Here is a 12,790-nt window from a genome sequence, read left to right on the forward strand (position 1 = left end):
TCGTGTCTGACTCTGTGCGACCCCATAGATGGCAGCCCACCAGGCTCCCCCGTCCCTGGGATTCTCCAGGCAGGAACATTGGAATGGGTTGCCATTTCCTTCTCCAATGCATGAAAGTGAAAAGTGAAAGTGAAGTCACTCAGTCATGTCTGACTGTTAGTGACCCCATGGACTGCAGCCCACCAGGCTCCTCCATCCATGGGATTTTCCAGGCAAGAATACTGGAGTGGGTCGCCGTTGCCTTCTCCAATCTGGGAACTACAGTAAAGCAAAGCCCAGTAAAATGAGATTGCCTGTTTAGTCATGCATTTGAGGTACAGTTCAGTGAGCAGCCACAAGTCAGATGCAGAAAGATGATGATTTGAACAAGAACTCAAAGAAAATGGAACCTAAAAAATAGGTGGTATTTTTCCTGTGTGCTGAGTCAGTTTGTTACTGTCATAAGACAGTCAGTGTAAATCTGTCACATTACTTGCTTATTATACCTTTTTTATGCTGAGTCTCTTAATGATGTGTCAGTTTTATATATATATATATTTCTCCCATTGCATAGTATGAAACAAAATAGAAATGTCTTAAAATTTGCTTGTTATATCGCGTTTGTATCTCCAAAGCCAGTAGAATTGACACATTTTAATATTTATTGTATATAACTTATATGTTTACAGTATTTACATGCTTAGCAAACAATAAATTGAGTGCTTTGTATTTATTCTTGTTTTGTATTTAATATTGCTCTCTTTATCTCTCTTCTTTTTGGTTGTTGATAGGGATTTTCAGTTTGGCCATATGGATGGAAATGACTATATAAATACCTTGCTGATGGAGTAAGTAAAATGCTAAATGACTCAATGATTTTGCTACCAACTCTTCTTTGTTGTTTTGGCCACACTGTGTGGCTTACAGGATTTTAGTTCTGCAATCAATGTTTGAACGCATGCCCCCTGCAGTAGGAGTGTGGGGTCCTAACCATCAGACCACCAGGGCAGTCCTGACTATCAGCTTTTAGATTTCTATTTTTCAAAGACAGGCAGAAGGACTAATAGCTGAAAGAAAGCAAACCTTTGTATATGTTAGTAAAGATACATTCCCACTAAATATTTTACTTTAGTATTTAAAATCTGTATTTGAAACTTAATAAACTTTAAAATTCTCTATTCTAAAAATATACTCCCATTTTAATGTGGATAACATAGTATTTTGGAAAGAATATCATCATTCAAAAATTTGTAAACTTTGTAGTTTCTAATATGCACCTTAGTTCAGTTTTAATGAATAAAACTTAATTAGAAAATTTTTAGCATTCAGGGATTAATTACTATTCTAAAAGAATTTATTTTAACAGACTTAACTTTATAGGAAAACTATGCAGTTTTAAAATAATACTGATTATGCTTATGGTATTAAGATATGATTTGTCACTTCAGAAAGTTGATATTAGAAACCATTTACCAAACCTATACCAAATTAATAAATTTCAAATGAAAGCCTGTTTGATTCAGTGGACATTTAGTGAGTATTTGCTGTATGTCACATGCTGTGTTTGGCACTGTACTGTTGATGCAAAAAAGTGAGTAGATTATGGAGTCCCCGTCTTCACATGTTTCCAGTTTGCTGGGTTAGACAGGATGATGGTTGCAGACTGTCTGAGAACGTGAGAGACGCCCGCTGCTGCCCTCATCCTGATGCACAGAAGGTGCAGGGGCTCAGAAAATGCTTGCCAGAGAAGGCAGTAATTAAGAGCAGTTCTAAGGAATGAGAAGGTAGCTGAATGAAGAATGCAGAGAGGTCATTTCAGGCAGGGAGCAATAGACACACAAGTGTTTGGAAAATGGTTCTTAAAAAGAGCGCAGGTGTGAAAATGGGGAAATCCCTCCAGAGCCTAAAATTACAAAGTTCATTGCAGTTCAGGTGCTTAACTCTTTGGCCTCCATGGACTGCAGCACACCAGGCCTCCCTGTCCATCACCAGCTCCTGGAGCTTGCTCAAACTCATGTCCATTGAGTCGGTGATGCCATCCAACCATCTCATCCTCTGTCATCCCCTTCTCCTCCTGCCTTCAATCTTTCCCAGCATCAGGGTCTTTTCAAATGAGTCAGTTCTTTGCGTCAGGTGGCCAAAGTATTGGAGTTTCAGCATCAGTCCTTCCAAGGAAGATTCAGGATTGATGTCCTTTAGAATTGACTGGTTTGATCTTGCAGTCCAAGGGTCTTCTCCAACACCACAGTTCAAAAACATCACTTCTTTGGTGCTCAGCTTTCCTTATGGTCCAACTCTCACATCCATGCATGACTACTGGAAAAACCATAGCTTTGACTTTTGTCAGTAAAGTGATGTGTCTCTGCTTTTTAATAGGCTGTCTAGGTTTGCCACAGCTTTTCTTCCAGGGAGCAAACGTCTTAATAATCTTAAAATTACAAAGTAAAGTAGCTTTGTTCATTTATAATCAATTCATTATCCTTATTCTAGTAAGAATTTGAGAGGGTTTACCAAAGATACAAAGTACCAGATTTAATACATAATGAAGAAATCAAGACAAAGGAAAATAAAATATCTATACAATTATTAAAGGTACTTATTTGAATTTTTAATACTCATACAAAGTATAAAAACATGGTTTACATATTTCCCATCACCTATAAAATGACTGTTGCTTATAGGAGTTTGGTTGACCTTGTGGAGATGTAAGAGAAATTGCTATGCTGCGTAATCTTATAAAGGGGGCACATTATAATGTGCTCAGTCATGTCCATTTCTTGGAGATCTCATGGATGGATGGTCGTTCACCAGGCTCCTCTGTCCATGGGATTCTCCAGACAAGAACACTGGAGTGGGTGGTTATTTCTTCCTCCTGGGGATCTTCCCAACCCAGAGGTCAAACCTGTGTCTCCTGTATTGGCAAGTGGATTCTTTACCATGCGCCACCTGGGAAGCCCCATATTACAATAGAAATATGTTTTAGTAGGATTTTGTAATACTGCGTATAGTCAGGATTTCAATACAACCACTTTTTATAATGTTCTTGGAGGCAAGCCAGTAAAGCGATGCGGTAAAACGTTGTGAGCAAGAGGCCAGAGCAGTTTGCGCCTGATAAACATCTCCTTGATTCTGGGTAATACTCAGAATTTCTAGAGATGGATGGACATTCCTTCGGGAGTATTATTTCTAATGTGAGTTATGTGATAGTAGAAGTTTTGCTACTGCTATGGTTAGAAGTTTGTACTTTTTTTTTTTTTTTTTTTTTTGAGAGAAGAGAGAAAGCATATAATGATGGTTATGTAGTAATTGAAAGTCCTCAATGAGCACTTCTGTGACCAACACTGGACTGGGTGGTCAGCCTGTGTTTTCTGACTTTTACGCCAACTCAGTAAGGTGTAAGTACTATTATTCTTTCCATTTTATATAGATGAGGAAATTGAAATTTCTTAGAAGAAACTCAAGGAAGTTAACTAATAAGCCAAATAATGCCCAGCAAGTAAGTCAAAGAGACCCAGGCCCTGAATCCAGACCTCTCTAACTCCAAAAGCTCCTAACCACTGTACCATCAGTACTGACACATACGTTAGTGGAATTTAATCAGTATTTATGCCTAGAAGTTTTTAACTTAGGGCAAAATATATGATATTACATGATAGTTTAACACAGTAGCTTTGACTATGTTTTTTACTTTTTCTCCAAGGAAATAGGGTCCTCTCAGACCTTTGGAGTGTTAAATTATTTTGTATTAGGTGTCTGTGAGATAGGATGAGGGGTTATTTTTCGTTGATATTCGAACTGAATTGTCTCAGAAAATATTGTTTCTAGTTCAGCTGTGTATTTTAATTTCTTCATAATGTATATTTTTGTAGGAAGACCAGGTTCTTAATTCATTCCATAAAAATAGAACTTTGCTACTGATACAATATAATGATAATTGCTGTAAGTCAGAAAGTTGTTTCCTGTTTTTGTGAACAAGAATGAAGCTAAGATTTTTTTTTAATTACACAGTTAATTATTGCCTAATAATACTGGATAATAAAGTACCCTAGTACCCATTGGTGTAAAACAGTAATCATTTGTTCTCTCTCGCTTGTCTGGGCTTCGCTAACCTTGTCTGGGCACAGTTCCACGTGGCTCCAGGCTGCCACTTAGGTCCAGGCCTCGCCTCCCTGTCGTCCCCATACTTGGCAGGTAGATCCTCTGCTCGTGGCAATCATGGAGACACGCAAAGATGCGCACATTATCTCCCTGGGAGCAGCATGTGGTGTGGGGAGGGGTCAAGGATTATTAAGCAAGAAAGCAGCCTCCTGGACTTGGTTACTCATGTGGTGATCATACAGGGCTGTGAATTGTTTCTACTGTAGAGTTGTGTGCTTTTGCATAATAGGAGACACATGAATAGCCATGAACTGATCCAAATAGACACATGACTGACCGTAACCTGATGCGTAGGTAGCGCACAGAATGAAGCCCCTTTCTATAATTGTGCAGAGTCCTATCCTTGAAGGGAAAAAGATAAAAATTATTTGAAGTAAATGACACATTAGTAATATTATGTTACGGTTTTTGTCTGCAAACTGAATTGACATCTAGTGTGTCTTTGAAGCGCCCAGGAAGATGGGTGATTGTACTGTGGGGTGGTGGCAAGTTGAGAGGCTTTGGAATCATATTTATTGAACCACTGTCCTGTACCAAGGATGTGCTGGATATTTAACTTGAATTTTCTCATTTAACTTCTTTTACAAGAAAAGTCCCCCCTCTTTTCAGTTCAGTTCAGTTCAATTCAGTCACTCAGTCGTGTGTGACTCTTTGCAACCCCATGGACTGCAGCATGCCAGGCCTCCCTGTCCATCAACAACTCCCGGAGTTTACTCAAACTCCCCCACCTTTATTTACTTTTAAATGAAAAATATTAGCTTTAAGCGGCATTGTGGGAAAGCATCAGAGTGGACCACAGGGAGTGACTCTGGAGACAACATTTCAACTGAAGTGGGCTATGTGTGATTAACAGTGATGGTATTTAATATAGACTTGTGTAAGGAATTATACTGCCCAGAAATGGGCACTTCATACATACTTACTTTTATCTTTAGATTTAATCATGAATATTTAGCTGTCTGATATTGTATGCTAGCAATTCTCATAAATGTTAATTTAGCTATTTTTTAAATTGATGCATAATTTGAAATTATATAAACAGAGGGAAGGCAAAACCATTATAGCTCCCTTTTGTATTTTTAGTTATTTGGATTTAATTTAAACATCAGAATAGTTGTTGTCTCTGTGTTTAACGTGTATTTTGACTTCTCTGTTTTTTTTAATTTTCAGTGAATTGAAAGTCCCAACTGTGGTTGTACTGAATACTTCAAACCAACAGTACTTTTTACTAGATAGACAGATTAAGAATGCAGAAGACATGGTCCAGTTCATTAATAACATCTTGGATGGCACAGTATATGTGAGTTGTTCACTGTAATTTCAAAGGGGTGATGGGAGGACGTAGAGGAGAAATGAGTTCTTTTCCTCTGATTCTGAGATGATGATTCGGCCTCCCCCAAGTGGGGCAGACCTCTGTCCTCCCCATTTCTCTCTCACTGTAGGTGGAATCAGTTCCGCAGGCTGTCAGTGGCGAGGGCACTGATGGGCGGGACACTGTTAGGTGGGCATGTCCGGTTGTCATAGTGACCGGGACGTCCTTGACATTTAGAGTCAGAGTTGGGGCTCTGGAGGCTGAGAGGTCTGTGGGGGACAGAGCCGTCTGATCGTGAACTAAACAATTCTTATTATCTGGATTCACAAATACAGTTGAATAAAGTCACTTGGATTAGTTTTCTTTAAAAAACTGTGAATAAAGCCACAGTTTCTTTAAAAGATCAGGAAATGTATTTAGAACCAGCCTGAGTGGACTATTCCAAATAGAATTCTATAAAACATTTCTCAGAATGATGAATGGATAATCTAAACTTATTTTAAGAGAAAATATGAAACTTTTGTGCTTTCATGAAGCTTAATTATTTTGTGAGACTAGTTTCAGCTTTATACAAACTGTATTTGGAAGTTGGCTCACAGAGTAACAAGTATTTCTTCTTTGGGAACACTCTTAACCACATAGTAGGAGTTTTATGTTTGTAAAGGTAGCAGTTGTTCAAGTGAGGCTCACCTGTGTGAGTGAGAGCCCTTCGGTGTCAGTTGGTGAGATTCGGGGAGGGAACAGACTTCAGGGGGTGCTGAATACGGGAACTGGGTGGGTTTCTGTCAGGAACTGTGCCCCATCTGCCCTCCAGCCCTGTTTCCCTTTGGGTTTCATCACCAGGGAGGCTCTCCCTATAGGATAGGAGAGATACCCAGTAGGACAGGAAAGATACTCTGCAGCAGCTCTGACCACGCTCAGCTAAACTCAGAAACGGGGCGGGCCTGCAGCAGAGTGCTAGGGAGGACACGTTTTCAGAGGAGAGTCAGGCCGTGTTCATACAGGAGGACAGAAGCAAGGAGGGACGGAAAGACCAGGAAGGTTTACTCCACGACTCTCAGGTGCTCCGTGTAATCTTTTGTGGTCAACTCTTGACCTACTATCGTAAGAATGATTGCCTAACAGAAGAATGAAATGATAGCACTGAAATAACAGTTTGCTTCTTCCTGTTAACTTTAAGGCCCAAGGAGGTGACAGCATTTTGCAGAGATTGAAACGAATAGTATTTGATGCCAAATCTACTGTTGTGGTAAGTTGTGACAGTGTGTTTAGTGTCAGTGATAATTGAGAACATAGGGATATAAGTTTTGTCTAAGATATCAATAAAATATGGAGTTTCAAAGGATTTGATAAAAATACATCTTGCAAGATGAGATCTAGTACATATTTATGTTAAGAAAAGATACTGATCAAATGGAAATTAAGTTTCTCCAGTTGTTTTTTTTTCTGTATGATTGGTGAGGCAACTGGAATTCAGTATCGCTTAACTTAAAGAGCATGACTTGGTATTTTTCAGAGTTTCTGTCCTCTTCCTACTCTTCTTAGTCCTTGGATCTGAAACCCTCTTGCTGAGAAGTCTAGGAAATCTCTTATTATCCCAGCTTCAGCTGTCAGCTTGGCTGCAGAGTAGCCCTAAATTTGTTGAAGCCTTAAATGTAGTTCTCACTGTCTATTTTGAGCTACTCCATGTGTGTTTTCGTTCATTGTGGCCTAAAGCAACTAAAACAGAACTGATGTTCCACTGGTGGACGTAGCCGCTAATAATCCTGACCTACTCCTGCGCCATCCGTTTGTCGTGACCTTTCCATGGCTTGGGCCCTGGTCACACGCCTGTGACCGGCCTCCACGTGGTTTGCTGCTCACTTCCTCCTGCCCTGTCTCCAAGTCCTCTCTGCACCTCTGCATATTAGTGTTACTGCAGTGATCAGCGCTGATCACTCTCCTCCCCTTTGCCAGTGACTCATGTCACCGTCATCTGTCCATCTCACATTTTCTCCTTGGTCTGAGCCCACACTGGACCCCGGCCTGCCTTGTTCTTACTCACAGCACCTTGACTCTGTGGTGCCGTTTTCCATTATCTCACTCCCAAGTGACCCTGCTCTGCTTTGAATTTGTCTGTTTAGTTCTCGAGTTACAGTCACAATCCATAGACTACAGGATAGTTGAAAAACTCGGTCACGTTGCTTTTACTTTTCTGGGATCTGAGGGAAATTACTAAGTTAATTTTAGTAATTTCTAATCAGACAAGTAAAAAATGTTATGTGAATAGAGTCTTACCTACCTTATGGTAAATAATCAGCCTTCTCAAGCCAGGATACGGCTGTGAAGCTGTTGGCACATAACAGCCACCTCAAAGAGCTTTGTGATTAATGTGAGGAAACAACTGTCATTTGAAAAGGGAATGGATTGGTGTCTACCTGAGACTATCCACAGCGTTGTTAATCGGCCATCCTCCAATACAAAATAAAAAGTTTCAATTTAAAAAAAAAAGATAATGGAGGATTTGATGCCCCTTTTTGCTGCCGATAGCTTGGCTCCACATACTCACATACACGGATATAAAATGTCTAAAGTGTCTTTCACGGGGCAGTTACTGCAGAAAAACCGGCATTGATTCATTGGAACCGAAGGCAGGCTGGCGGGCTGTAGGAGGAGGAACTCTAGCGGCTTTCAGGTTCCTCGCCGGTTTCCTATCAGGCAGTGTCTCAGGGGCCTCCTTGTTTCTCCACAGTCCATATTCAGGAGCTCCCCGCTGATGGGCTGCTTCCTCTTCGGCCTGCCCCTGGGCGTCATCAGCATCATGTGCTACGGCATCTGCACGGCCGACGCGGACGGAGGCTACATAGAGGAGCGGTACGAAGTGTCCAAGAGCGAGCCGGACGACAGCCCGGAGTCGGAGGAGAGCCAGGAGCCCCCGCAGCCCCGGGGCGGGGCGTCTCCCCTGCCCGCCCCGCAGGAGCCCAAAGACGTGCTAGAGAAGAAGAAGGATTGAGCGTAGACTCAGATAGACTGTTCGATAGGATTTCACATTATTAAAAGAGCCTATTTATTGAATTTAGACACTTAATCATGACCTTTCCAGAAGAGAACGTGTTATTTGTATTTTGCTAACATCAACTGCATGGGTTATAAAATAGTTCTTCCATAAACGGGGAGATGTTTGGAGCAAAGAGATGGAAAGTTTGTCCAAAATACTCCGTCAGTTTGCCTTGTAGATGTTGTACTACCAGACCAGTTCTATTTGCATGTTTCTCTATCTGAATATTCTGTGACAGAATTAAGATTCTTGGGCAGAATATTTAAATTGGCCAGTCAGGTAGAAGATACATGTGTGATAGAGAAAAATAACACCTCCACCTCCCACCATGCATTCTCCTCTGTTTTGGATAAGATTTATATGGACAAAATTAAGTCTTTGAAATTTAGGCACTTTAAAGAGAACTAGTAACTTTTTCCAAGGATCAAATTAAGATTATGAGATAAAACAATTTGGTTTTATATAGCATAGTGATTTTATTTTGTTATTATTTTTAAAGGAGAGGAACTGTTACTTTTTACCTTTATACTCAGTTGCATTATAAAACTTTCATAGGGACCTATATTGTGGGCCCATATTGTCTTACGTTTAATCTTCACCACATAAATAGGATTTACTTGGATCAGTGATTTCAGATGATGGCTGGGACACTGAGTCAATGTCTCAGCCAACACTGCGGGAAGGGCGGGGCTCTCTGTTACTCCTGCCTCCCCTGCTTTAGCAGAACAGCCTACTCTTGTTTATCTGTTTTATATGTTGGATTTCATCTAAAATTTTTCTCTGATAAAAAGCTCCTGCTGCTTTTTAAAAAGTAATATATATCATATTTTTATGTTTATGGTTTAGTAACTTTATGGTAACTTATGATCTAATGTGTGTGTGGGTGGGTGTGTGTATGTATATACACATACATATACACGTATAGAATTTACTGACATCTGTTATGCTATGGGTGTGCCTGTTCTAATGAGTGACATAATCAGCCTATGAAGAAAATTCACGTCCAGTGATTAAAGAGATCTGCCAGTTGCTTTCTCCATCCTCCCAGGTGTTACCCATTTCAGCGTGTGACCCTTCATCTCTCCATAAAGGAATAACATAGGAATTCTATCCTAAGTAATGTGCAAAATTGGTATTTTTTTAAAATAATAGTATGGTATGTTTATCATAGATTAGCTTATTTTTGAGACCTTTATTTTTGAACTAAGTTTAGGATTTTTATTAAGTGACTGTAATTTGAGTGGTTATTCATTGAATTATTAAACATTTTAAAATGTTTCATCACGTTAAAAGTATGTAATTTGTGGTCCTGATACTGAAGCTGTTCAGGGCTGCAGTCCCCAGGGCAGCCTGGGGTTATCTCTGATGCCATGCTGATCACCACTAACCTGAAGCTCTTGTGTCTTAAGTCCTAAGGAGTCACTAGTAATTTGCTTTCTTGTACCCTTTTAGTATACAATAATTATTCTTAAATTTGGTACTTCATCATTAGCATTTTTATAAAGGAAGCACATAGGCAGTCACAGGAAATTGCAGGAAACACTAGAATGAAATGGTATTCTTAAATGGAAATTGAATATAAATACTGTTAATTTAACAAGGAAATTTCTCTCTAATGAGTAACAAGTGAGTCTTTTGGAAAATAGGTATTAATGTTGGCAGTGGTCAGGCTTATTTTGTTTTGTCGCTGTGAAAGTCTTAGTTAAACACAGATCCTCGGGCTCAGCCTGTCAGGGAAGTTACAGCTTAGTTACTACCAGCGACACGAGGAGGTTGTGAGAATGGCATGGCTTTTTTCTTCATGTTTATCACTGTCAGCTCTGTCATCCGCATGGTTTTGTCTTTTGTCAAGCACACCTATAAATTAAACAGCAAAACAGGTAAAAGAAAAAGAGCAAAGCTTAGTATGTATCAACACAGTTCAGTGATCTTTGTATTCTGAGATTTTTCTCATCTATTAAAGCCTTAGTTCTTTGTTACTTTTTTCACAACTCTATACAGTTGCCTCATATTCTGTTTGTGCTTTCAAAATGTGATGTTGGGGAAACAAATAGTTTAGGTGGTTTGTAAGTGATTTTTTAAAAAAAATTTTGCTTTTTAGTTGTTTCTAAGATAACTGTCACAGTATCTTCACAAAACAAATTGAAAATTTTTGCTCACTAGTATGGTTTTCCCGTTAGTGTGATAGCAGGGTTTACTAGGAATGCTGTTTTCATTTTAGGAACATTTCTTCAAAATAAAGGTAGGTTTTTTAATGAATCTTGTAGAACATAGATACACTGAACATCCTAGTTCAATGACGAATCTTACTGTGATCATGTCAGTAGGGGGAATATCCTTTAGTAAGCTGGACTTCTGCCTTCTCTTTCAGTTGCAATAAAGTTCTCTAACTTCTGAAATCCAGGATCCTAGATGCTTGCTGTTGCTTAATCCGGTGCTCACAGTTTTTAAAGATGTTTCAGCGAGAGAGTGTTTTTATCAGCAGCGCACTTCATTATAGCTGGCAGTCCTTTTTGCTTCATTGTATGCATTAATATTTTTGAAACTGCCATCTGAAATCTAGGTGGATTAGACCGGGATTTCCATTTTCTTCTTCACACGTGTTCTCTCTGGTGTCTGAAGTAGATAGAAATAACATGAAGAGTCAGATGTCTAGAGGCTGAGTCCAGACGGGTCTGTATGAATAGTAAACCAATTAGTTATACTGTTTTTATTTAGCGGATATTTGTTCTTACTGTTTCTTGTGTTTTGTTTCAGGGATGCTTTTGATTTTTAAAAAAAGTAAATATTTTCATCATCACTTCATATGATATGGAGGTAGGGCAGGGAAAAATCACTCAGCTATTCTTATTACACAGAGGTTGTTCAGACAAACTGATAATTAAGACTATCAGTTCATTGGTGGGATTAGGTTTGCCATTTTATTTTTATAAATATATATTTTTTCTGAATGTGTCTGAGTCCAAGAGTGGGCAGAAAATAATTTTCTACTTTGGACTAATCTATAAAGGTTTTTGAAAGTCTGTATTATTAATACTAACTTGTTGAATTCATGATCTGCTGCCTTAAGGCACCAATTGTAAACCTTCGTTTTTCTAAATAAATTAATTGAAAACATGTAACCATTTTATTTTTACTATTTATCTTTTGGTTGTCTGGGATGTAAATTTTTCTCTGTGCAAGCAAAAAGGGCAGTTGAGACTCATCTTCCATAAAGTAATTTTTTCCCTCTTGTTAATTGTAAGTTTGTAATTATAGAAACATAGTTATTTTAAATTTAAATTTGATAGAGATCAGGTTGTAATGAATTCTTTCATATAGAAGATGAAAAACCTGAGATTCATGAGTTTGATATATTTTGTATTTGTAAAACCTGATCATATTAAGTATTAATTGCAGAGTTTAAAGCTAGAATAATTGGATTTGAGTCCTTGATCCAACTGCTAAATTGTAGTCTTAGATCTAGCACCTCACTCTCACTATGAATAAAGTGGAAATCTAGAGCCTCAAGGTTTCTTCTCTAAAGTAGCATCAAATGGGGAGAGTATTATTGAAAAAACAGAACTTTATTTGATCATGTATTTTTCACACTGGATACACCATGAGCATGTCTCCTAGTGAGAATGTCTCTGGCGCAGGAATGACCCATTTGTGTTCAGGCGCCCACGTCCAGGTCCGTCACCAGGCTTTACTGCTCCAGCCTTCCTGACTGCAGCCCAGTGTCAAAGGAGCAGCAAAAGGCGTCCTCTTATAATTTAAGGGGGATCGTGGCATTTGTCTACTTATAAGATTCCAGTGGCTTCTCTCATTCGGCATTAATAGCCATGTTACTGATTGAAATATAGCCCCCCCCCCCCAAATTCATACAATGGAGTTGCAACCCCTGGTACCTCAGAATGTGACCTTATTTGGAAGTAGGATTGTTACATAATTAGCATAAGTGTGTGTTTGTCACTCTGTCATGTCTGACTCTATGACCCCATGAACTGTAGCCTTCCAGGCTCCTCTGTCCATAGGATTCTCCAGGCAAGAATACTGGCGTGGGTTGCCATGCCCTTCCCCAGGGGATCTTCCTGTCCCAGGATCAAATCCAGGTCTCCCACATTTCAGGCAGATTCTTTACTGTCTGAAGGGAAGCCCCAGTCAGCATAAAGCCATACTGAAATGGGGTATGTCCTAATTCCGTGTGACCGGTGTCCTCACAAAAAGGGGAACTCTGAAGCCAGACACGTAAATGGAGAATGCCAAATGAAGATGAAGGCAGAGGTTGAGGTGAGGCTTCTGCAAGTCAAGGAAGGCCAAAG

At 39.4% G+C, this 12,790-nt stretch overlaps 1 protein-coding gene across 1 annotated transcript in view; it reads left to right on the forward strand.

Annotated features, from left to right (window-relative positions):
- The window catches only part of TMX3 (thioredoxin related transmembrane protein 3), a 38,167-nt gene extending 26,559 nt beyond the window's left edge, over positions 1 to 11,608 (forward strand). The window contains exons 13-16 of the mRNA XM_027961089.2: positions 771 to 827; positions 5,308 to 5,437; positions 6,630 to 6,698; positions 8,181 to 11,608. Of these exons, the coding sequence (XP_027816890.1) occupies positions 771 to 827; positions 5,308 to 5,437; positions 6,630 to 6,698; positions 8,181 to 8,441 (517 nt within the window). The 3' untranslated portion in view covers positions 8,442 to 11,608. The remainder of the gene's footprint in view (positions 1 to 770; positions 828 to 5,307; positions 5,438 to 6,629; positions 6,699 to 8,180) is intronic.
- Positions 11,609 to 12,790: the final 1,182 nt, after the last annotated feature.

This window comes from Ovis aries, chromosome 23 (assembly GCF_016772045.2).
Source record: "Ovis aries strain OAR_USU_Benz2616 breed Rambouillet chromosome 23, ARS-UI_Ramb_v3.0, whole genome shotgun sequence".
Taxonomy (NCBI): domain Eukaryota; kingdom Metazoa; phylum Chordata; class Mammalia; order Artiodactyla; family Bovidae; genus Ovis; species Ovis aries.